Source organism: Hemitrygon akajei, chromosome 1 (genome assembly GCF_048418815.1).
Source record: "Hemitrygon akajei chromosome 1, sHemAka1.3, whole genome shotgun sequence".
In the NCBI taxonomy this organism is placed as follows: Eukaryota; Metazoa; Chordata; class Chondrichthyes; order Myliobatiformes; family Dasyatidae; genus Hemitrygon; species Hemitrygon akajei.
In genome coordinates, this window is record NC_133124.1 from 126958912 (window position 1) to 126985490 (window position 26579).

Below are 26579 nucleotides of genomic sequence, written 5' to 3' on the forward strand. Positions count from 1 at the left end.
ATGAACTTCTGACTTATGGACAACTCATACTTATGAACCGAGGAAGGAGAACGCCGTCCACCATTTTAAGTCGTTGCCGTTGACACTGTGTGGTGTGTGTAACTTTGTATTTGGCTTAAATTTTTCTTAGCAATATTCACCCTGACTCCCCCCCCCCCCCCCCCCCCCCCCATTCCGGACAGCTGGTGGCGCAGTGAGATCAGTGCCGGGCTTGAGAACGGAGTTTCCCGAGTTCGATCCAGTGACAGACCGCTCCTATGCCGGGTTGATGTCGATCCAGTGACTCCCGTACCATCCGTGCTGGGTTGATGTCGAGCTCGCAACTCGACCTCGTGAAAAAAACACTGCCACCTCCAGTCTAAATTCCGACGCGGAATATTGTGGAGGATCAAATACAGTACCCAAACCCAGCACAGCCCCCACTTGTCCCATTTAACCTGTCTCAGTGCGGTGGACTTTCAGACCCGGGGAATTCAGTACAGTGGTCCTTAGGAGCTCGGGACCCGGCGCCCGCAGTGTTTCTGTTCCGTTGATGAGAAGCGATCGCGATTGAAAATAAAGTGGAAATAATAAAGTGATCGGAAAGAGGTGAAATGCCGTCGGTCATTGGAAAAGCGTTAGGCTACATCGGTCAACGATTGGAACAATTTTAAAGGATAAAGTGAGAATAATGGAGCATGTGAAAGGCCCTGCCCCGATGAAAGCTACAATTATTATTAAGCAATGCAGTGGTTTAATTATTGGAATACATATGTGTTTTATATGCATAGAAAAGTAAAATATATATTATATACTAAGACAAACGTTTGACTAACTGGCGGTAAATAATACCGGATGTACTTGTTCCGACTTAAAGACGGACTCAGGAACGGAACTCGTCCGTAACCCGGGGACTGCCTGTACTGCACGTTTAGAAGCAGACGTAATGTAAAGATTTTTACTCCTCAGGTATTTGAAGGATGTAAGTAATAAAGTCAATTCAATTCAAAATTCAGTAATCACTTCCCAACCACTTTCTCCACTTATGTACCTACCTTTGGGGATCTCTTGATGTGAACTCCAAAGCACTTCAGTTGCTTTAAATCAGGATCCCCGACATTTTTTATGCCATGGACCAACACCATCAAGCAAGGGGTCCTGTGGAACCCAAGTTATAAATAATTCAGTACTTAACTATTATTTATTCCCTTGCCATTCTGTCCCCCATCCCAACCAGCAATCTATTAACTCCAATCTCTCGGCGTTGAATTTGATTGATAACTGTTCTGCCAGTCTAATGATGCATGTGAATACCTTCTTTCTTCTTTGTTAACAACAACACTGCTATTTTTACAACCCAAGCTTCATTCTTTTATCAGCACTGGCAGGCTCTAAGAAAAAGCTATGTTTAAACCTAATCTTTTCTTTCCTCCTTTATTAGTAATTTCGTACCATTCCACTGTATTAATAATTAATTATTTTCTATCTACTTCTGTCTTGAACTGCTGGACATAAATTAAGGTGAATGAAACATTTCTGAAATTGTCAAGACATTTGCTGCAAAATATCATCTCAATAGTAATTCATGGGCAGAATCTAGAATATTTGAATTTCAATTAAAGTTTTACGAAGCAGGCTATTTCTGGAAGAAGGTTTCCTACTGCTTAGACATTGACAATTCTTTACAGATCTCAAGCAGATTGAAATTGAAGTTTGCTCTATGGTCTGGTTATTAACACAGGCATAGATGTGCATTTAGATGGTTTCAATGAATAGATCACTGTTGGGTGCAGCCAACTGCATGTCCTTGAAAGTTTTAAGAGAACATTAAAGCAAGGAATTAGCAGATCTACACTCTCACTTGCTAAAGATACTCTCTTAGCATCTCTGAAATCCAAGGCTTCTAATGCCAAAAAGAACAAGTCACCAGGTCATAGAATTTATGAAAAACAATTTGTGAACAATACTGAATCAACCTTTTATTTCTGAACTTACTCCCCATTTAGAAAACAGATAAAGCCTTTGTTTCTTCTACGAAGTGCATGACCATACACTTCCTCTGTTGTGCTGACAATGCTACGTGTGACACACACTTTATGGCATGCTACCTCCTACTCAAGGGTAATTTGGGTAATAAATGTTCATCATGACAACAATTCTCACTTTACCCCAGGGTGGGGGCGTCACGGTAGCGTAATGGTTAGCACAACGCTTTACAGTACCAGCGACCCGGGTCCAATTCCCACCGCTGTCTGTAAGGAGTTTGAACGTTCTCTCTGTGATTGCGTGGGTTTCCTCCAGGTGCTCCAATTTCCTCCCAAAGATGTAAAGGTTAGTAGGCTAATTAGTCATTGTAAATTGTCCTGTAATTAGGCTAAGATTAAATCCGGGATTGCTAGGTGGCCTGGCTCAAAGGGTGAGAAGGGCCTATTCCGTACTGTAGCTCAATGAATAAAAAGTAAATAAAAACAAAAAGGAGGTGGTGAGAAGAAAGTATTTCTCCCTGTTAGTGCTGTAAATGAAAATATAACAACAGGATCCTATTAGAATTGTTTCTCTTCTTCTTACGCAGTCCCTTGAGATTGAGGATGTTTTGTTTCCACCCTGTTTAGTTTTGAGTACTGAAGTGACTCATGAAGCCAGTTTTGGAACCACAGATTGCGGGAGGTGCCTCAGAGGAAGGGTGCAAGTAGGTTGAATGGCCTAGATAAAGTAGATGTAGAGAAGATGTTTCAAATAGAGGGAGATTCAAGGACCAGTGGACACAGCCCCAGAATACAAGGATTTCCCTTTTAGAACAGAGATTAGGAGCAATTTCTTGAGAAGGTGGTATGTGAGTCACACTTAGCATTGTCACGCTACCACAGGGAAGTGTATGGTCATGCACTTTTGTAGAAGAAATAAAGGCTTTACCTATTTTCTGAATGGGACAGGAATATTCTGTTGATGTTTCAGGCAAAGATCTTTCATCAGTCTGCAAAAGGAAGGGGGGAAGAAGCCAGAATAAGAAGGTGCGGGGAGGGAAAAGAATAAACACTGGCAGGCGATAGGTGAGACCAGATGAGGGGAATGTAGGTGGGATGAAGTGAGAGGTAACAGACAGAAAAGGGAAAGGGGCTGAAGAAGAAGGAATCAGATAGGAGAGGAGAGTGGACCTTGGGAGAAAGGGAAGCAGGGGTTGGGGGAGGAGAGGCATCAGAGAGACGTAGTAGGCAGGTGCAGAGAAGAGAGTGGATATGAGGAGAGGCAGAATGGGGAATGGAAAAAGAGTGAAGGGGGGGTTACCAGAAATTAGGGCAGTTGATGTTCATGCCATCAGGTTGTAAGCTACCCAGACGAAATATGAGGTGTTGCTCCCCAACCTGCGCGAGGCCTCATTGTGGTAGCAGAGGAAATCCTGGACTGAGATGTCAAAATCGGAATGGGAAGTAAAACTAAAACAGGTGGCCGCCAGGAAATCCTGTGCCTGGACACTGTACGCTCCAGAAGCTCCATGGTCTCTGTGCTCCGTTCCTAAACTAGGTATAAATTGGTCTCTTGATCTGTAAGGGTGTCAAATGTTACAGGGAGAAGGCTGGAGAATGGGGTTGGGAGGGTGAGTAAATCAGCCATGATGGAATGGCAGAGCAGACCCAATGGCCTGAATGGCCTAATACTTCTCCTTTGTCTTATGGCCTTCTGGTCCTATGGTGGTGAGATCTACATTTCTGCTGCAATTGTGCACTCCTGATGGCATGGAGTTCCGTTTCTCTGTGCTCCATCGCAGCAGTCATGGACCAGATTTCCCAGGAGATAGATAGATAGATACTCTATTCATCCCCATGGGGAAATTCAACTTTTTTTTTCCAATGTCCCATACACTTGTTGTAGCAAAACTAATTACATACAATACTTAACTCAGTAAAAAATATGATATGCATCTAAATCATTATCTCAAAAAGCATTAATAATAGCTTTTAAAAAGTTCTTAAGTCCTGGCGGTTGAATTGTAAAGCCTAATGGCATTGGGGAGTATTGACCTCTTCATCCTGTCTGAGGAGCATTGCATCGATAGTAACCCGTCGCTGAAACTGCTTCTCTGTCTCTGGATGGTGCTATGTAGAGGATGTTCAGAGTTTTCCATAATTGACCGTAGCCTACTCAGCGCCCTTCGCTCAGCTGCCGATGTTAAACTCTCCAGTACTTTGCCCACGACAGAGCCCGCCTTCCTTACCAGCTTATTAAGACGTGAGGCGTCCCTCTTCTTAATGCTTCCTCCCCAACACGCCACCACAAAGAAGAGGGCGCTCTCCACAACTGACCTATAGAACATCTTCAGCATCTCACTACAGACATTGAATGATGCCAACCTTCTAAGGAAGTACAGTCGACTCTGTGCCTTCCTGCACAAGGCATCTGTGTTGGCAGTCCAGTCTAGCTTCTCGTCTAACTGTACTCCCAGATACTTGTAGGTCTTAACCTGCTCCACACATTCTCCATTAATGATCACTGGCTCCATATGAGGCCTAGATCTCCTAAAGTCACTGACTAGGCAGTCCAAGGTGTCTTACACAGTCAGTTCCATGCTTGTGCAACTAAGCTGGTAGTAATCGGATTGAGTTTCATATTCTGACCTCTAGACTGTTGGAAGAGAGCTACAATTTCCCCTCAAACCTCCAAGCTAGTTCAGCTCTAGTGAAAGAGCATTCAACATGAAGCCATTAAAAATACATTTATACCTCAGTGTAAGATAACTAGAGAATAGCATTCACTTTTCAAAGACGTACTTCTGTCAGTTTATCAGAAAATAACACACTTTAGACAACTGAACATTATGTTTTATTTCATCTTCTGACAGACCTCCAACGTGGATGTTCAAGACCTGAGTTGTCTGGTTTGCTAAGTACAAATTTATGAAGCTAACAGGAGTTACGCTTTGAAATGAGGGAAATGCTTTTTTTCAATAATGTATGAGGGAGGCATTAACAGAAGGCCATAAAACCATCCGGTTTTGTGAAATATTGAGATAATATTTATGCATGGAAAAGGCTTCTGAGAATTTAACATGGTAAATAGCCCAGAGTAGGATGTGGTTTGAGAGGTCAAAGAAATTAGAATTAACTGAGCTTTTGAAAAGAAAAATGTACATAGCAATAAATGATTCCTGAATTTTAATGTAATTTATGCAGTATGAAGGCAATTTAATGATGTATTCTGTTTAGTTAGTCCATTTATACTTAATGAAGATGTCACTGCATGTATTTCCAAAATCAAATCCCGTTTTGGTATCTGCCAACTAAATCTATAAAACTAATGCAAATTAATTCTCCAAAATGTGTGATAGGACATGTGATATGGTATAAATGAGAAATTTTTTGCAGGTACCCTACAAAAAAAAATCCCTTAAAAACTGATAAAAGGGACTGATTTTCAATCTCTTGGGAAAAAGAGCATCATTACATCCTTTGAAGATTATGTTAAAGGATAAACATCCTTTAAAGATACTTTCATGATATTCTTCAATAACATACATTGTAATTATATTCCATGATTCCTTATAAAGGCCCGTCCATAATTTCCTGTGCTTGTAATTAATTCCTTTGCCAAATTTAAAAGTGTGCTGATTTTTGCCTTCTTGACTAAAATGGTCTTACTGTAAAATCTTCCATTATTAATATTGAATCATTTCCCTCTCAAAGCTTGGTAATGCAATGTTCCTTATATAACTCTACCACTGGATCTTTGATATAGTCATTGGGGTTGCTATAAAATTCCATCAGAATATGGGAATAGGAATCCAGTGAAACTAAAGCTCATACTGTATCCTCAGAATGCCGAAAGCTATCTGATTTTCTGTTATGCAAGCTCTGAAATAGGCCAGCACTCACACCAAGATAAGATAAGATAGTCACAGTTGGCATGGATGAGCTGGATTAAAGAGCCTGTTTCCATGCAATAACAATCTATGACCCTCTGACTCTAGCGGCCGGATTTGGGTCCCTAAGACCCACACTCTCTATATCCCTTACTTTGGATAGCAGTTCTCTGAAGTGGGTAACTACAGCTTGCAAACAAGCCACATATCCGTGCTGTACTTGGCAACCAAGTATACATAGTATATATGTAGTGGGTACCTGCCAAAAGTGATAATGAAGTTGATGGAATGAACCAGATTACCTAAAAAATCTTGAGTAACACACACAGAATGATGGAGGAACTCAGCGGCGTCTATGGAGAAGAATAAACAGTTGATGTTTCAGGCCGAGACCCTTCATCGGTTTGCAAAACAAAGGTGTTGGGGGGAGGGGAAAGAGTAAACACTGGTAGGTGATAGGTGAGACCAGATGAGGGGAAGATAGGTGGGTGGGGGACGGGGGAGTGAAGTGAGAGGTAATAGATGGAAACGGTAAAGGGGCTGAAGAAGAAGGAATCAGATAGGAGAGGAGAGTGGACCTTGGGAGAAAGGGAAGAGGGGGGTGGGGAGGGAGGACAGGGAGGCACCAGAGGGACGTAGTATGTAGGTGTGGAGAAGACAGCAGATATGAGGAGAGGCAGAAAGTGGAATGAATAAAGAGTGAAGGTGGATTTGGATGGAAGTACCACAAATTAAAGCAATCGCCGTTCATGCCATCAGGTTGTAAGCTACCCAGATGGAGTATGAGCTGTTGCTCCTCCATCCTGAGTGTGGCCTCATTGTGGTAGTAGAGGAAATCCTGGACTGAGATGTCCAAATGGGAATGAGAAGCAGAAGAAAAAAAAAAGAGCTCCTGTACCTGGAAACTCTACAGTCCAGAAGGTTGAACTGGGTCTCTGTGCTCCGCTCCTAAACTAGGTATAAACTGGTATGAATTTCAGAGACAATGTACAATATACTGTATATATACTACACTCAGCAGTCACTTTACTAGGTACCTCCTGTTCCATTAAAGTGGACACTTAGTATACGTTAGTGGTCTTCTGGTACTGTAGCCCACCCACTTCAAGGTTTGATGTGTTGTACATTCAGAGTTGCTCTTCTGCACACCACTGTTGTAACACGTGTTTATTTGAGTTACTGTCACCTTCCTGTCAGTTTGAACCAATCTGGCCATTCTAATCTGACCTTTCTCATTAACAAGGTGTTTTCACTCACAGAACTGCTGCTCACTGGAGGTTTTTGTTTTTCACATCATTCTCTGTAAACTCTGGAGACTCTTGGGCATGAAAATCCCAGGAGATCAGCAGTTTCTGAGATACTCAGACCACCCCATCTGGCACCAACAATCATCCCATGGTCAAAGTCACAGTAACTCCCCATTCTGATGTTTGACCTGGCCAACATCTTGATCATCTCTTTAACACATGGAATTGCTGCCACATGTTTAGCTGATCAGATATTTGCATTAAGGAGCAGGTGCACCAAATGAAGTGGTTGCCAAGTGTAAGTGGCTGTGGTAGAGATTATATCATCTTTCAGGTTGTCACTTCAGCTTCCCATCCACTTTCCTGCTCACCTGGTTTTACCTATCACCTGCCAACCTGTACTCCTTCCTCTCCCACTCCCCCCCTTCCCCACCTTTTCATTCTGGCTTCTGCCTCCTTCCTTTTCAGTCCTGATAAAGGGTCTTGGACCAAAATGTCTACTATTTAAGGTTCAAAGGTACATTTAATGTCAGAGAAATGTATACAATATACATTCTTTTTCTTTGCAAACATCCACGAAAACAGAGGAGTGCCCCAAAGAATGAATGACAGTTAAATGTTAGAACCCCAAAGCCCCCCCAACTACCCCCTCCCAAGTGTAAGCAGCAGCAAAGCTACGACCCCCCCACCAGCAAAAAAAATCGGTGCCCCCCCACCGAGTACTCAAGCGTGCAGCAAAGCATCAATAAAGATATAGACATATAGTACCCCAGAATACTCGTTCACCTGGTAATTCGACATAAGGCAGGCTCTCCCTCTCCCTAATATGGGAAAAAGAGGAGTCTGCATTTCACAGCGAGAGGGGAAACATAACAAACAACTCACTGATTTACGAAGTTAAAAGTCCGTTGCGTTGCATTTTTCCGACCTCTGTGCCGAAAAGCTCAGGTCTCTGGGCACACAGCCAGCAGCCAGCTTGCTGCTTTCGATCTTCCATGTACTCCCATGACACACCAGATTCCTGCGGAGGCACCAACCTCGAGTCCACCCGCCTCCAGAGCCACGAGATCCCGAAACGCTGAAGGTGTTCTAGTCTTCTAGGCCGTGTCTTTGGCATATCGAATAGTGGCCAGTTGTGAGACCCAGAGAGCAGGTCCCATTCCCGTGAAGAAGCGAAGTCAGTGTCTAATTCTAGGTCAGGGTCTTCAAAAGAACCCTGAAAGGGAAAAGTAGAGATATATTAAAGACAAAAATAGAGCTGTTTACCCCACTCCATGGATGCTGCCTGATCTGCTGAGTTCTTCCAGCATTTTATGTGCATTGCCTTGGATTTCCAGCATCTGCACAATTACTTGTGTTTTTGGCAGGGAGTAGTTACGTAGCTCCAGAAGAAGAATTTAGTTAACTCATAAAAAACAAGGCCGTATTGTTGGAGATAGATAAAAAGGACTTTGGATAGTCGTCCGTAAAAAAATAAGTTCAAAATAAACTTATTATCAAAGTACATATATGTCATCCTATACTGCCCTGAGACTTGTTTTCCTTGTGGGCATTCACAGTAAATACAAAGAAACACAATCGAATCAATGAAAAACTGCACGCAGCAAAGATGGACAAACCACCTATGTGCAAAGGCTTTCAACCTCAATTTCAGCATCAATCTACTGTACAGAATGACCTGGTTCTATGTGGTGAACACCACGTAAGATCACATAAATGATTTTTTTCTTTATTTGTTTTGCAGAGCGGTTCAATGTGTATTTGATGCCAACCCCCAATCTGGACATTTATGGAGAATGCACCATGCAGATCACACACGAGAACATTTATCTGTGGGACATCCACAATCCTAGAGTAAAGCTGGTGATGTGGCCACTCAGCTCCCTCAGACGGTATGGAAGGGACGCAACATGGTTCACATTTGAAGCTGGCAGGTAACTTTGTTATTGAACTACCTCTGAAAATAATTGTAGGAAGTAATGACATTAATGCAATCTCATTAAGTTCAAATGGCTAAAAGCCTGCATTATCATAATGTATGATGTAATTAGACCATAAGACATAGGAGCAGAATTAGGCCATTCTGCCCTTTGAGTCTGCTCTGCCATTCTATCACAGCTCATTTATTATCCCTCTCAACCCCATTCTCCTGCCTTCTGCCCATACCCTTACTAATCAAGAACCGATTAACTTCAGCTTTAAATATATCCAATCCCTTGGCCTCCCAGATATCTGAGGCAATCAATTCCACAGATTCAAGATCTACGTAAAAATTAATGTTACGTCCACCATTGTCCCTGTCCTATCTATTACATTTTAAAATGCTGTAGTCCCAATACACTGTGCTGATATGCTTGGTTCCTCTGTGTCAGACTCGGAGAGCAGCATCAGGACCCCTGATGCTGAACCCTAACAGGATGTGAAGCCCTGATGGTGTACCTGGTAATATACTGAAAACCATAGACCATAAGATATAGGAGCAGAATTGGGCCATCTGGCCCATCGAGTCTGCTCCACCATTCAATCATGGCTGATCCTTTTTTTCCTCCTCCTCAACCCTAGTTCCCGGCCTTCTCCCCGTAACCTTTGTTGCCATGTCCAGTCAAGAACTTACCAATCTTTGCCTTAAATATACCCAATGACATGGCCAATAAATTCCATAAATTCACCACCCTTTGTCAAAAGAAATTTCTCTGCATCTCTGTTTTGAAAGGGCACCCTTCTATCCTGAGGCTGTGCCCTCTTGTCCTAGACTCTCCTACCATGGGAAACATCCTTTCCACATCTACTCTGTCTAGGCGTTTTAACACTTGAATTGTTTCAATGAGATTCCCCCTCATCCTTCTGAATTCCAGCGAGTACAGACCCACAGCCATCAAATATTCCTCATATGATAACCCTTTCATTCCTGGAAATATCCTTGTGAACCTCCTCTGGATCTTCTCCAATGTCAGTACATCTTTTCTAAGATGAGGGGCCCAAAACTGTTCACAATACTCAAGGTGAGGCCTCACCAGTGCCTTATAAAGCCTCAGCATCACATCCTTGCTCTTGTATTCTAGACCTCTTGAAATGAATGCTAATATGGCATTTGCCTTCCTCACCACCAACTCAACCTGTAAGTTAACCTTCAGGGTGTTCTGCACAAGGACTCCCAAGTCCTTTTGCATCTGTGCCATCTAACTGCCTACAGTGCTCAAGGACATCTTCATCCTTTCAATACTGCAGTCATAGGCTCCCACATCCTTCAAAAGAGCATCAATCATTCCGGTCATAAGGAGAGCAGAGAGAGCTGCCTCAAGGACTATCACCGGGTAGCACTTGCATCTTCCTGAGCAGGGATTTGGTCTAGCTGTAATTTGTTTACTGCTACAACAGGTCTACAATGGATACAATTTCACTGGCTCTCCACTCAGCCTTGCACCCGTTGGCGAACAACAGTACCGATGCCAGGCTGCTGTTTATTAACGACAGCTTGGTGTTCAACACCATCATTCCCTTAGTACTAATCAGCTAGCTTCAAAACCTGGGACTTTGCATCTCGCTCTGCACTTGAATCTTTGATTTCCTCATAGGAAGACCACAGACAGTGCGGATCGGAAATAACTCCTCCCCCTTGCTAAAAATCAACACAGACTCAACTCAAGAATGTATGCTCTGCTCTCTCTACGCACATGACTGTGTGGTTAGGCATAACTCAAGTGCCATCTATAAATTTGATGAATCTCAGATGGTGACAATGAGGCATACAGGAATCAGTTAGGAACCAGGTGGTTGAGTGTATTGTGACAACAACCTAGCACTCAAACCCACCCCTGGCAGGGTGTGCCATGTGCCTACCTCCCTCTGTGCAAAAAATGACCTTCTGACATCCTCACTGTACTTTCCTCCAATCATCTTAAAATTATAACCTCTCATGTTAGCTATTTCTGCCCTTAGAAAAAGTCTCTGGCTAGCTGCTTGATCTATACCTCTTAACACCTTGTACACCTCTAACAAATCACCTCACATCATCCTTTGGTCCAAAGTGTAAAGCCCTAACTCACTCATAAAACTTGCTCTCTAATCCAGGTAGAATGCTGGAAAATTTCCTCTGCACCCTCTCTAAAGCTTCCATGTCTTTCCAATAATGAGGCAACCAGAACTGAACACAATATTCCAAGTGTGGTCTAATTAGCGTTTTATAGAGTTGCTACATTACCTCACAGTTCTTGAACTCAATACCCCCCTCCCCAGTTAATGAAAGGCAACACACCACATGCCTCCTTAACAATCCTATCACCTTGCACAGTAACTTTGAGCTATCTATGGGCTTGGACTCCAAAGTCCCTTTGTTCCTCCACACTACTAAGACTCCAATGATTAACTTTGTACTCTGCTTTCAAATTCGACCTTCCAAAGTGTTTCACTTCACTCTTTTCTGGGTTGAGCTCCATTGGACAGCAGATGCTGGGAATCTGAATTCTTGCTTCTGAGTTGCAGCATCTGCAGTTCCTTGACTTTCGAAAGGCATTGTCATCAAATGAAGTCAAAATAAAAATGGGTTGTTTGTAAAAACTGCAAACTGCAAATTAGTGTCACAATTTCCCCGATCTCTCCACCAGAACTTCAGCAGAAGAACATGGAGATCCTGGGCATTTTGTTTGGATTTTTTTCTCTGGTTTTTATTCTGATCATTACCACTGTTGCCAATGACGATAGTCAGAACTCAAATCTCTGCCTGGAAATGAAAATAAAACAAAAAGCAATGAAATCAAATTGCAGTGACATGATCACAGAGTGAGCCTGTACAACTACTGTAATATTGTTTGAAATGTAATGGTACGCCCAATCAAGGGTGCATTACATACAAATAAGTGTTTAATAGCCACTTTAACCATCCATGACCTAAGCTATAAAACAAAATGGGGTATAATTTACCAAGAATTACAGTGCATTTACACATTTGTGTGTAGTAAATCATTTTAACTTCCTTTTTAAAAAAGATTTTATCATATGTAAACAGCATTAGTTTAGTAAATGAAAGATCTTTCTAATGACTTGGAATGAAACATCTTCAGCACATTTACTGAGGAAACCTAAGAGCAGTCATTTAATAAGCAATTAATAGGCACAGTAAAAAATAGGATGTTGTGTATGTTAGCATTTTTTCCACACAATTAGATTTACAGGAATTTATTTAAAATAAAGGGTATTCAGCGGCTTTTAGTTAAGGTTTACGTGGTCTTAAAGCTCAGTACTTTTTTTCAATTTTGACTCGAAGGTAAATGGATTCAAGGCTTCTTTACACTGGGACAGTCACTTTTGTTAAGGCTTATAGGTTTTTTAAATTGTAAAATTTAGCCAAAGTTTTACAGATTTACAAATAAACAAGTACCAGTAGATCTGTCTGAATTGACATTGGATAGAGACCTTATTGTATTTTTGAGGCCACTCTGTTCCTATCTAATGTAAATTATTCCCACTGCCGAGAAACATTAATTTATGTTTCTGTAGTTTTCTTCCTTGTCTAATACAGTTAAGATCAAGGACTGGTGGTCTCTAATTCACAATTTCTATTAATCTCCAAGCTATGATAGAGACCCTTCTATTATGCTAATTATAGAAGATGCATTGCAGCCTAATTTGTCCTCACAAAAGAAAACTAACAGATGTTTAAGATTTTATTTCTTAAAGCTTAATCTAAGCTCTTTAGGCTGAAGAAGTGTAAGTCTAATAGATAATATTATATAATTAGCCTACTTTACATATTCAATTAATTCAACTTAACATTGTCTTTCACCAAGTTTTTCACAGCAACTTAATGCAGTATTCTGTTTACTTTTGCTATATAGTGATTTTATTATGAGACTTTCCATGTTCAGCATTATTCAAATTTATGTTCTAAAGCTTCAGGAAATTGCTTGTGCATTGCAGGCAAAAATCAGGAAGTCATTGTCTAAATTGCTTTCCACTTCAAGGAGCTTAATGTCAAGACTCTCAATATAAGATTCAATTTGGAGACATATGGATTGATTCAAAACTATCAGAAACAAATTGTGGAAGCTGAGTCATTGGGTATATTTAACAAAGAGGTGGATAGGTTCTTAATTAGCAAAGGTGACAAATTTTACGGGGAGAAGGCAGGGAAATGTGGTTTATGATGAATATTTACTGTCTCTGGGCCAGGGGTCATGCTTTTCTTTCAACAAGCTCAACTTTCTAAAGATAGCATCTGCCACTTGTAAAGATCAAAGTGCTATTTTTGAATTAAGTTAAATTTCCAATTAATATTCTTTGTTTAGCCATCATAAATGGGAAGCAGTCTTCAGTTCTTGATGTAAATGGCAAGCAGTAATCAGTTTGAATTTGAAAACTCAACCTTGCAAACAGAAACAATGTCTAGAGAGCCAGAGACCTGTTGATCTATAGTACTTGTACTAACTGCTGAAGAGGTGTAGTATAAGACAATGGGTTATTTAATTTGGCTTGTTTCATAACAGACAATATTGGCTAAGTTTAGTTCAAGGAAGCTTGCAGACCAGATTGATAATATCAATAAGCATATCAATAGCTGATCTATTAATAAGTTGGAAAGTTTATGTACTCAAGGAGTCAGCTTCACAGCATTAAATATAGGTGCCTGGAATCTCTGTCTCTAGAAGCTTTTAGATCACTTGTGTTAAAAGGTATCTGGAAAAATATTATACGTGTATGAAGTCACCAGTGTGGCAGAAAAAATAGACAGCAGTTCAGGCCAATTAGGAATGTCAGAGGAATGCCGGAAAAATGGAATGAACTAGAACCCATTCCTCTGCCTTCACGTTCTGCAACGGACTACTGATTTGACTGTGGCTGGTGGGCATGTCATTTTAGCTTATACGAATTGTACCTGTGTATCCTTTGTGAAATCCTTTGTGCTTTAGTAATAGTTTGTAATTTGGCATTCCTTTATAAGATAGAAATCCTCTGTGAGTTTTATATTTATTTTAAGAATGCCGTTTGGATTTAAACATGTATCACTGAAAATAAATGAATTGTGTTTAAACTACTTTGTTAGCTGCAAGTATCTGCTCCTTGGTAGGGAGTGGGATACCACCACTCAAATAGTGGGTATTGGCAACTAAACTCATATGGAGAATAAACAGGGCAGTAAACTAGTCTTTGGGTAGTTACAGTATAACGTCCCTACAGTGAGGGTACCCATGGCTATCTATATTAGATGGGGCTTACTGTCTTTGTTTGAATTTAGAACTTCATGGTCAGTAAGCCCATTTCCATCACGGGTTGAGAGTGGTCCATTATTAAGGACCTCCAGCACCCAGGACATGACCTTTTCTCACTGTTACCATCAGGTAGGAGGTACAGAAGCCTGAAGACACACACTCAGAGATTCAGGAACAGCTTCTTCCCCTCTGCCATCGGATTCCTGAACGGGTGTTGAAACTTTTAGACACTACATCATTTTTTTCTGTTTTTGCACATTTTTAATCTATTCAGCATATGTAATTGATTTACTTGTTTATTTATTATTATTATATTTTATTTAATTCATTATCTTTTCTCTCTAAGCTAGATTATGTACTGTATTGAACTGCTTCTGCTAAGTTAATAAATTTCACATCACATACCGGTGAAAAAAAACCTGATTCTGAAATCAGTCATAATAGAATGGCAGAACAGACTTGATGGGCAGAATGGCCTAATTCTGCTCCTCTTTTTATGGTCTTGTGTCTTATTAGTAAAAATGAAGCTTTGTCCATTCCAGTATGAGGTTTTAATGGCATAATCAATTTCAGTTATGGCAAAATAAATTCTTGGGCACTGATAAGATAGTTTTTTGAATACAGAAAATTATTTTGATGCACTTGGAGATGTATGAAAAGATATAAATTTGCTAATTCTTTTCCCCCCTTTCTTTCTGTTGACATAATCTCTCTTTCTATCTCAAGCTTATCCATCTTTTCATCCCGTAGTTTCAGTACATGATTTGGCAATGAATAATCATTCTAACCTTCACCTCTCGGTTTAAATGCAATGTACGTCAGTAAAGGTTTTTCAGTTGCATTTGCTTCCTTTCACAGAATACTCAATCTAGCCATAAATGCCGTAAAGCAACGTGTCATGTTTTGAAACTAACATCTCGTAAATTCCCCTTAAAAATCGCGCCTTCTCCCAGGAAGTCTAATGTAAATTCTATTCTGATAAATCAATAACACTAGTAATTTGTGATTGAAAGTAAAACAGAAGTTATTTTTATGAAATATTTCCGTATTGCTGATGACCGTGGTTCACGTTGTCTGTACCGCAGTGTAGGATGGCATGGTAGTGTCGTAGTTTTCGCAATGCCATTACAACACAAGCTGTAAGATCAGGGTTCAGTAACCGCGGCTGTTTGCAAGGAGTTTGTACATTCTCTCTGGGACCATCCATGTTTCCTCCCCTGCTCCAGTTTCCTCTGATATTGTGGATGTACATTTAGGGTTGGTGAGTTGTGGTCATGTTGTATTTGCACCGGTCGCATAGCAACACTTGTGGGCTGTCCAGCACAATCCTTACAGACTTGTTTGACACAAGTGATACACTTTGCTGCATGTTTCAATGTACGCCTGACAAGTAAAGCCAATCTTTAAAATAAAAAGTTGCCACCACACACTAAAAATTGGAAGATCATAAATACGCTTAGTTTTAGAAAATATTCCAATGCATTGGGCCTGGAATATAAGCTGCAGTTACACTGAACATATTTTACTTGTTTTGAAAGGGGTGAAGTGCAGCTGGCAGGTGTCCACCTTTACTGTCTGGTGGTTTTCTGTTTAAATAAAAGTGATAAATATTATTACTTAGCAGGCATTTACCATTGCTGAATGTTATAACTGAATCTACCCTCACCACTCCTCTTGTACTACATTCCACACTCAAACCATTCCCTGTGGGAATAAACAAGCTCTCTGGTCACCCATTGTCAAAACTTACTGACACACACACACCATTGCTGACACAAAAGCCAGCACTATGAAGTTGAAACACATAAAACTGACACATACAAAATGATGGAGGAAATCACCAGGTCAGGCAGCATCTATGGATAGGAATAAACCATCGATGCTTCAAGCCGAGACCCTTCATCAGGACTGCAAAGGAGGTGGGGGGAAAGCCAGAATAGGGAGGGAAGGAGTAAAAGCTGGAAGTTGATAGGTGAAGCCAGGTGAAGGGGAAGGTGAGCGAGTGGGGGAGGGAGAAGGATGAAGTAAGAATCTCTTGTGTTGATTGGCAGGACACTTGGCTGAGTGTTTCAGTCTTTCCTTTTTAGACATAAGTAGTCAATGCTGATGCATAGGTCCCTCACACATTACAAAACTCTCAGAAAAACCATAAGGTGGAGGAGCAGAATTAGGCTGTTCACCCCATAGAGTCCACTCTGCCATTTCATCATGGCTGATCCCAGATCCCATTCAGCCCCATACACCTGCTTTCTCGCCATATCCCTTGATGCCCCCCAAACAATCAGGCATCTATCAACTATGTTTAGAGTATACCCATAGACTTGGCCTCCACTGCATTTCATACATTCACCACACTTTGACTAAAGAATCCCTCCTTCCTTCTGTTCTAGAAGGACACCCCTCAATTTTGAGGCTGTGCCCTCTAGTTCTAGACACCCCTCAATTTTGAGGCTGTGCCCTCTAGTTCTAGACACCCCTCAATTTTGAGGCTGTGCCCTCTAGTTCTAGACACCCCTCAATTTTGAGGCTGTGCCCTCTAGTTCTATACACCCCTCAATTTTGAGGCTGTGCCCTCTAGTTCTATACACCCCTCAATTTTGAGGCTGTGCCCTCTAGTTCTGGACACCCCTGCCAGAGGAAACAACTTCTCCACATTCACCTTATCTAATCCTTTCAACATTCGGTAGGTTTCAATGAGATCCCCACTCATTCTTCTAAATTACGGTGAGTACAGGCCCAAAGCTGCTAAACACTCCTCATATGTTAACCACTTCATTCCCGGAATCGTCCTTGTGAAGCTCCTCTAGACTCTCTCCAATGACAATACATCCTTTCTGAGATAAGGGACCCAAAACTGTTGGCAATACTCCAAGTGCAGCCTGACAAGATGACAAATAACTTCAGAACAGTTATTGACAAACAAGTTGACTTTTTAAAAGAAGGAAGAATTCAAAATCCTGAGTGATCTTGTACAATGTAACCTTGAAGATGAATGAGAAAGACAAAATACTAAACACGAGAGGTTCTGGAGATGCTGGAAATCCAGACAGGAGGATTTCAGCAGGTTAGGCAGCGTCTATGGAAAGGAGCCTGTCTCTTAATGTGAACAAAACAAAAGAGATGGTTGTTGACTACAGGAGGGCATGGAGTGACCACTCCCCGCTGAACATCGACAGCTCCTTGGTAGAGATCGTAAAGAGCACCAAATTTCTTGGTGTTCACCTGACGGAGAATCTCACCTGGTCCCTCAACACCAGCTCCGTAGCAAAGAAAGCCCAGCAGCATCTCTACTTTTTGTGAAGGCTGAGGAAAGTCCATCTCCCACCCCTCATCCTCATCACATTCCACAGGGGTTGTATTGAGAGCGTCCTGAGCAACTGCATCACTGCCTGGTTCGGAAATTGCACCATCTCGGATCGCAAGACCCTGCAGCGGATAGTGAGGTCAGCTGAGAAGATCATCGGGGTCTCTCTTCCCAGCATCACGGATATTTACACTACACGCTGCATCCGCAAAGGAAACAGCATTATGAAGGACCCCATGCACCCCTCATACAATCTCTTCTCCCTCCTGCCATCTGGGAAAAGGCTTCGAAGCATTCGGGCTCTTATGACCAGACTATATAACAGTTTCTTCCCCCAAGCTATCAGACTCCTCAATACCCGAAGCCTGGACTGACACCTTGCCCTACTGTCCTGTTTATTATTTATTGTAATGCCTGCACTGTTTTGTGCACTTTATGCAGTCCAGTGTAGGTCTGAAGTATAGCTTTCTCTGTTTTTTTTATTATGTAGTTCAGTCTAGTTTTTTGTACTGTGTCATGTAACACCATGGTCCTGAAAAACGTTGTCTCATTTTTACTATGCACTGTACCAGCAGTTATGGTCGAAATGACAATAAAAGTTGACTTGACTTGACTTGAATAAAGAGTCGATATTTTGGGCCGAGACTCTTCATCAACACTGGAAGGGGAAGAAGCCAGAATAAGAAGGTGGAGGAAAGGAAAGCAGTATAATCTGGCGGGTGGCTGGTGGTAGGTGGAAGAGGTAGAGACGAGAAAGGAATGTGATAGGAGAGGAGAGTGGACCATGGAAGAAAGAGCAGGAGGAGGAGCACCAAAGGGAGGTGGTAGGCAGGTGAGGAGAAGAGGACTAAGAACGGAGCCAGAATGGGGAATGGAAAGAGAATGAAAGACAAGAGGGGAAGAAATTTCCAGAAGTTAGAGAAATCAACATTCATGCCAAGAGTTTGGAGACTACCCAGACAGAATATAAGATGTTTCTCTTCTGACGTCATCATGACTATAGAGGTTGGCATGGATTGGCATGTCAGAATGGAACTGAGAAGTTGAATTGAAAAATGTGGCCACCAGAAAATACTGTCTTTTGTGGCAGGCAGAGGAAAGGTAATCGATGAAGCCTTCGCCTAATCTACATCGGTTCTCCCCAACATTCTGGAAACCACACCAGGAACACCAGATACAGTAGATGGCCCTGACAGACTTGCAGGTGAAGGGTTGCATCACCTAGAAGGACAGTTTGGTGCTCTGAATGGTGGTGAGACAGGAGGTGTGGCACTTGTCCTGTTTACAAGGATAAGTGTCAGACGGGATATTGGTGGGGAGGGGCAAGTGGACAAGGGAATCACATAGACAGCGATCCCTGCAGAAAGCAGAGAGTGAGGGGATGGGGAAGAAAAGATATGTCCAGTGATAGGATTCCATTGAGAAAATACTGCTGGACATCTGACACAAGAACAACAAATGCTGGAAACACTAAGCACATTAGGGCACATTGTGAGAGGAAATGGTGTTAACATTTAAAAACAAGGACTTTCTATCACAATTCATGCTGATCCATAAATCTGCAAGTGAAATTGCAGTGATTCGGAAATCCGCCACAAAACTGGTACCTCAAGTTATCCTCCTGGGGAGTGTAGAATTCGGGGTCAAAGATCAGGTGTTGTCTATTTATGGCAAGATGATGAAAAAATATTTTCTTAAAGTAAATCATTTTCAATTCTGATTTTCTGAATGCTGTTGATATTCTATATGTTGAAGCTCAAAGGCTAAATTAATAGATTCAGAATCAGACTCAGGTTTATGATCACTGACATAAGTATGTTGAGAAATTTGTTGTTTTGGAGCAACAGTACAGTGCAATACATAAATGTACTATATGTTACAATAATAAATTAAAATATATATATAGATAGATGTAGAGAAATACACACACACACACACACACACACACACATAGACACATTAATGTAAAAAGAGATTGAAAATAGGGAGGTCTTATTCATCGGCCATTTAGAAATATGTTGGCAGAGGGAAGGGGAAGAAGCTGTTCCAAAAACAGTTGAGTGTGTGTCTTCAGTCTCTTGTACCTCCCCTCCAATGGTAATAATGAGAAGAGGGCATGTTCTAGGTGGTGGAGGTCCTTAATGATGGATGCCCCCTTTTAGAAGCATTGCCTTTTGAAGGTGTCATCAGTAGTGGGGAGACTAGTGCCCTGATGGAACTGGTGGAGTACACAACGCTCTGCAGCTTTCTGAGCACATTGAGAGTGAGCAAGCAAGTGAATTTGGAGGAAACTTAGTGGTGATATTGAATGGCACAGTCAAGAGTCCATGAACCTACCCCTACTTCTAGTTTTGTGCCTGTAAGATTGGTGGGAGTATCATACAATAATACAATTTTTATGTTAAATAGGACTTTTAATCACACCATCTTTATGGACCAATCAAGTATGGAGAACAAATTCTATAAAACCAAACTTTGCTGCTCTGTTGTTGTCCTTTTCCTAAGAAGCCAGAATCTACTGCATTCAGGTTGTAGTTGGTATGGTCCTTGATCCACCATCCAGGCTGAGGAGTTTGTTTTCTTGTGTACTGTTCTATTAGAGGCTTCATCTAGCCTTTGTTTGCTTCAAGCTTCATAACTCCTCAGCCCGCCTCTGATTTCTGGTTCCAAACTCCACTACATTGCTGCAAAGTGGCAATTCCAGAACACACTTGAATCACTGAAGGATGCTCAACACTTGGGTCAGGGCTTGAATGCTACCTCCTACAAAGTGAAACCAAGCAACATAGGTAACAACAAGATTTCACGCGTTTATGTTGCTTTGTCTATAAAAAAACATGGACGCATCTTCACAAACTCCAGCAGTCTCCAATGACAGTCTCTGAGGGTCATGTGAGAGCATCCTTCAGGATAGGGAACCAACGGAAAGCATCCGGCCCAAACAGGGTCCCTGGCCAAGTGCTGTGATCAGAGACCTTTGCTGATCAACTGTGCTGACCAATATCTTTAACCTCTCGCTTTGGCAGTCTGAGGTACCCATCTTCTTTAAGTAGGCCTAAGAAGAGCACGGTAACCTGCCTCAATAACTACCATCCAGTAGCACTTATATCCACGGTGAAGAAGTGCTTTGAAAAGTTGCTGCTGAAACATTTCAACTCCTGCTTGAGAAGCAACTTGGATCTGCTCCAATTTGCCTACCATAACAACAGGTCAACAGCAGATACCATTTCATTGGCTCTTCACTCAATGTTGGAACACATGGACTGAAGATTCATACATGAGGATGCTCTTCAGTTGATTACAGCTTAGTATTCTATACTATTATCCCCTCAAAATTTAGAGAGCTTGGAACTTAGGCCTCAATACCTCCTTGTGCAACTGGCTCCTAGATTTCCTCACTTGCAGACCTCAGTCAGTTTGAATTGGCAGTATCTCCTCCAATCATGATCACCCCAAGGCTGTGTGCCTAACCCCATTCTCTACTCAATTTCTAATAATAACTGTGAGGCTAACACGGCTCTAATGCCATATTTAAATTTGCTGACGACACCACTGTTTTCAGCCAGATCAAAGGTGGTGCATATAGGAGGGAGGTTGAAAATCTGTCTGAGTGGTGCTACAACAACAACCTCTTATTTAATATCAGCAAGACCAAGGAGCTGATTATTGACTTCAGGAGGAGGAAAACGAGGTCCAAGAACCAGTCCTCATCAGGGGATCAGAGGTGGAGAGGTTCCACCGTTCCTCAGTGACATCATTTCAGAAGATGTGTCCTGGATCCAGCACGTAAGTGCCATTATGAAGAAAGCAAGAAAGCACAGAAGTGTTTCAATTTTCTTAGAAGTTTGCAAATATTCGGCATGACATCTAAAACTTTGACAAACTTCTATAGATGCGTGTTGGGAAGTATATGACTGGCTGCATCACGGCCTGGTGTGGAAACAACTATGCCCTTGAATGGAGAAGCCTACACAAAATAGTGAATGCAGCACACTCCATCACAGGTAAAACACTCCCCTCCACGGAGCAGATTTAAATCGAGCACTGTTTCAGGAAAGCAGCGTCCATCATCTAGGACTCCCATCACCCTACCCATACTCTCTTCTCACTGCTGAGGTACAGGAGCCCCAGGAACAACACCACCAGCTTGAGGAATGGTTATTACCCTTCACCCATCAGGCTCTCAAACCAGAGGGAACAACTTCACTACCCCATCACTGAACTGTTCCCACAACCTATGGACTCACTTTCAAGGACTCTTCATGTCATGTACTCAATAAATATTGTGTACTTTATTATTGTTCTTTTTTTTATATTTGCACAGTTAGTTGTCTTTTGCACATTGTTGTTTGTCTGCCCTGTTGGCTGTGGTCTTTCATTGATGCTATTGTGTTTCTTGTATTTACAATGAATGCCCACAAGAAAATGAGTCTCAGAGTTGTATATGGTGACATAATTGGACTCTGATAATAAATTACTTTGAACTTTGAATTGTGCAATCTGATGTTTTCTCCTGGTGCTTCCCTGCCTCACAATCACCTTGTCTTTGTACTGTTACTCAGTCTGCATTCCACAGGCTTTGGGAAGTGGTAGGGGTTGAAGTGGGGAGAAAAGTATCTGTTCCCACAGGCCAGCATTTTCAGTAACAACCATTTGTACTTTTAGTCTCTTCTAATCTGGGGTTGTGTAAATAGTCGCTGCTGTCTGCCTTCACTCCTCTAGAACTCCTGATTTACATAGAACGTACAACGTTACAGACCCTTTGATCCACAACACTGTGCCAAACTCTTAACCTACTCTAAAACCAATCTTACTTATCAGGGCCAAGAGTAAAGACTGGAGATGGGATTAATGGGATTACTCTGCAAGGAGCTGGCACTGATTGATTGATTTATTTAAAGTTGCAGCTCGTAATAGTGCCATGCTAACTGCTACGCTACTGTTGATGACCTGATGGACCTTCTTCTGTGCTCGAATGACTCTACGAGGAGCTCAATGTCCATTTTACATTTCCTGACATCCTGTCTCCTTACTTACAGAACGCTCTGAAACATGTTGCTTCCTGACTCAGATTCCTCAATCACACCATGCACAACACTGGGCGGTCTAGCTCACAGACTGTAGACACACCAACCCTTGATTCATTTCAGTTCATATGGATATCAGGAATGGTGCAGTGGTCTGAATGATGTACTGTTGGTTCAAGTCCCAGTATAGAAATCTTGAAAGTAGAAAATTAGAGTATGTTTCAGGCCCTTGACCCACAATGTTGTGCTAATCCATTAACATACTCTAAGATTAATCCAACCTTTCCCTCCTTGGTAGCCCTCCGTTTTTTGATCATCCATGTGCCAATCTAAGAGTCTCTTAAATGTCCCTAATATAGCTGCCCCTACCACCATTCCTGGTAGGGATTCCACACACCCATTATTTTCTGTATAAAAAAACTTACCTCTGTAATTCCCCCCCCCCCCAATACTTTCCTCGAATCAACTTAAAATTATGTCTCCTCATATTAGCCATTTCCACCCTGGGGAAAAGCCTCTGGCTGTCCACTTAATCTATGTCTCTTATCATCTTGTACACCTCTATCAAATCCCCTGTTATCCTCCTAAATGGCTACCTTGAGCCATTCACTCAGTTGGTGGCTCCACATTCAACCAGACCTTGCATTGATGGATACTTCCCACTCTCAATGATCCAGCCTGTTTCAACATGCATTGGTGTCTCTAATCTGTTACCATTGCAGAATGTGCTTTCATGCTTTGAGCTGTAAATAAAGTTAAGGTCATTGTCACAGAATATTATGGAGGCTAAGTCATTGGGCATACTTAAAGCAGAGGTTGATAGATTCTTGATTATTAAGGGTGGAATGTCAATGTATCTCAACCCCATTCTTCTGCCTTCTCCCTGTAATCTTTGATGCCCTCTCTGATCAAGAACTTATATTCCTCCACTTTAAATACAAGCAATGACTTGGTCTCTATAGCCAATGAATTCCACTGATTCACCACTCTGGCTAAAGAAATTCCTCCTTAGCTCTGTTCTAAAGGGACATCTCCCTATTTGGAGGCTGCATCCTCTGGTCCTCGATTCCCCACAACAAAAAAAACATCCTCCCCACATCAACTCTATGTAGGCCTTTCAATATTTGATAGGTTTCACTGAGATCTCCCCTCTTTCTTCTAAACTCCAGTGAATACAGGCTAGGGCCATCAAACACTCCTTATATGTTAACACTATCATTCCCAGAATCCTTCTCGTGAACCTCCTCTGCTCCTTCTCCAGTGCCTTATAAAATATCAGTATCACATCCCTGCCTTTGTATTCTTGTCTTGTGGAAATGAATGCTAACAATGCATTTACGTTCCTTATCACAGACTGAACCTGCAAGTTATCCTTTAGGGATCCTTCACAAAGACTCCCAGATCCCTTTGTACCTTTTGATTTCTTAATTTTCTCCCCATTTAGAAAAATAGTCTATCCTTTTATTCCTTCTAGCAAAGAGTATAACCATATACATCCCTACAGTATATTCTATCTGCCACTTCTTTGCCCATTCTCCCAATTTGTCTAAGTCTTTTTGAAGACTCCTTGCTTCTTCAACATTACCAGCCCCTCCACCTGTCTTCACACATCCACAAACCTGGCCACAAAACTATCGATCCTATCATCCAAATCATTGACATATAATGTGCAAAGAAGCAGTCCCAATGCTGACCCTTGGAGATGACCACCAATCAGTGGTAGCCAACCAGAAAAAGCCCCTTTTATTTCCACTCTTTGCCTCCTGCTAGTCAGTTAATATTCTATCCGTGCTTGTACATTTCCTGTAATAATACCATGTGCTCTTATCTTGCTAAGTAGCCTCATGCACAGCACCCTGTCAAAGGCTTTCCAAAAATCCAAGAAAACACAATCCACTCAGTCTCCTTTGTCTATCCTGCCTGTATTTCTTCAAAGAATTCCAGTGGATATGTCAGACAAGATTTCCCCTTCAGGAAACCATGCTTACTTTATCATGTGCTTCCTAGTACCCCAAAACCTTATCTTTACTAATGGACTCCAACATCTTCCCAACCACTAAAGTAAGGCTAACTGGCATATAATTTTGTTTCTTTTGCCCCTCTCCCCCAACTTCTTAAAAAGTGGAGTGATATTTGCAATTTTCCTTTGGAACCATTCCAGAATCTAGTAGTTTTTGAAAGGTCACAGCTAATGCCTCTACAACCTCTTCAGCTACTTCCGGATGGTAGTAATGTGAAGAGAGCATCTCCTGGATCTGGGTCCATGATGATGGATGCTGTTTCCTTGTGGCAGCACTAACAAGCAGTAAATATTGTTAAATGAGGTTATTATTTTATAGCGATTTGGTTATCAAGAAGATCCAGCCAGTGAGTGATCTGGATATGTCCATACGGTTAATAATATTTTAACCCCCAGGCATCACTTTTGCCATTGCATGAAGTTGGAAAAGACTGAATAAGCCTTGAGACAAGCCTGTAATTAGTCCTCTCAACCCCAAATGAAGGTCACTGAAGGCAGCTTCATAGCTCACACTTAAATCTAATGGAAAGCAGACCAGCACAATTATTGACTAACAGGTCTTTAAAATGAATCACAGAATCTGCATAATCCCTCAGGCTCTAGCTCACTGAATTTGTCTGTCATAATCATTAAACATTCCTAATGAAACATCACAATGCCTTGCCTTAAATTTGACTTATAACTGCTGCAGTCCCAATTCACAGACAATGGATGTGACTCTGGAATTGAAAATGGAATTGTGGCTACAGAAGTGATGTAGCCCCACTGAAATTCCTGTTCGTCAAGTGCTTCTTATAGCAGACTTGTTGACTATTAAAACACATTTCTTGTTTGTAATAATTATACTGAGTAAGGGAAGCAGAATTGCATAGGTCTTTATAATATACACTGAGGCCAGTTTTTTAGATATGCCTGTCCACCTGCTTGTTAATGCAAATATCAAACCAGCCAGTCATGTAGCAGCAGCTTAATACATAAAGTATGCAGACATGATCAAGAGGTTCAGTTGTTGTTCAGACCAAACATCAGAATGACTGTGATTGTGGAATGACTATTGGTGCTAGACAGGGTGGTTTGAGTATCTCAGAAACTGCTGATCTCCAGGAATTTTCATGCTCAACAGTCTGTGGAGTTTAATGGCGTGAAAAACAAACAAAAAAAACATCCATTGAGTGGCAGTCCTGTGGGTGAAAACATCTTGTTAATGAGAGAGGTCTAAGGAGAATGGTCAGACTGGTTCAAACTGACAGGAAAGTAATAGTAACACAAATTACCATGCATTAGAACAGGGATGTGCAGACGGGCATCTTTGAATGCACAAAACATCAAACCTTGAAGTGGACAGGCTTCAGCAGCCGAAGACTACGACCATACACACAGTGGCCTCTTGATTAAGTACATGTGGTACCTAATAAAGTGGCCACTGCATGTACAGCTGATAACTGAAAATGATATAGTGTGCATCAGACACAACAGAGTAAAAAGCACTCTAAAGATAAAAGGATCCTGTGCAGAAATGTTGACATAACCACATTAATTTTAAGTTTTCGTTTGAAGATATGCTGCTGCATATTTCATTTGATGCTGGATCTGGTTTATTAATATTTGCATAAACCAGAACACCCCCAAATATTGTCCTTTCAGTTTTCAAAATATATTGTCAATCCTTCAAAAAGCCCACACTTAAATTCCCTGCCCTTTGTAGTGAAATGTAGATATATACAGAAGCAAAATAAATGAGAAACTACAGAAAAATGCCATAGTTAATTCCCCACAGAGTTCTTCTCATAATAGCATGGAGCTGACATGAAGTACTTACAGTAAAATATTACAGTAAATCGATAATAATAATACAAATAACTTTATTTAGAGACAATGTAGTTCAAGGTGTTTTACAATGGGATAAATGTACAAACACAAAAACAAAATATAAAAATAAAAAT

At 41.4% G+C, this 26579-nt stretch overlaps 1 protein-coding gene across 3 annotated transcripts in view; it reads left to right on the plus strand.

Annotated features, from left to right (window-relative positions):
• dok6 (docking protein 6) overlaps window positions 1-26579 on the plus strand; it is a 512624-nt gene that overhangs the window by 405158 nt on the left and 80887 nt on the right. For all 3 annotated transcript variants that reach the window (XM_073051653.1, XM_073051670.1, XM_073051661.1), the window contains exon 5: window positions 8825-9014. In XM_073051653.1, coding sequence (XP_072907754.1) covers window positions 8825-9014 — 190 coding nt within the window. The remainder of the gene's footprint in view (window positions 1-8824; window positions 9015-26579) is intronic.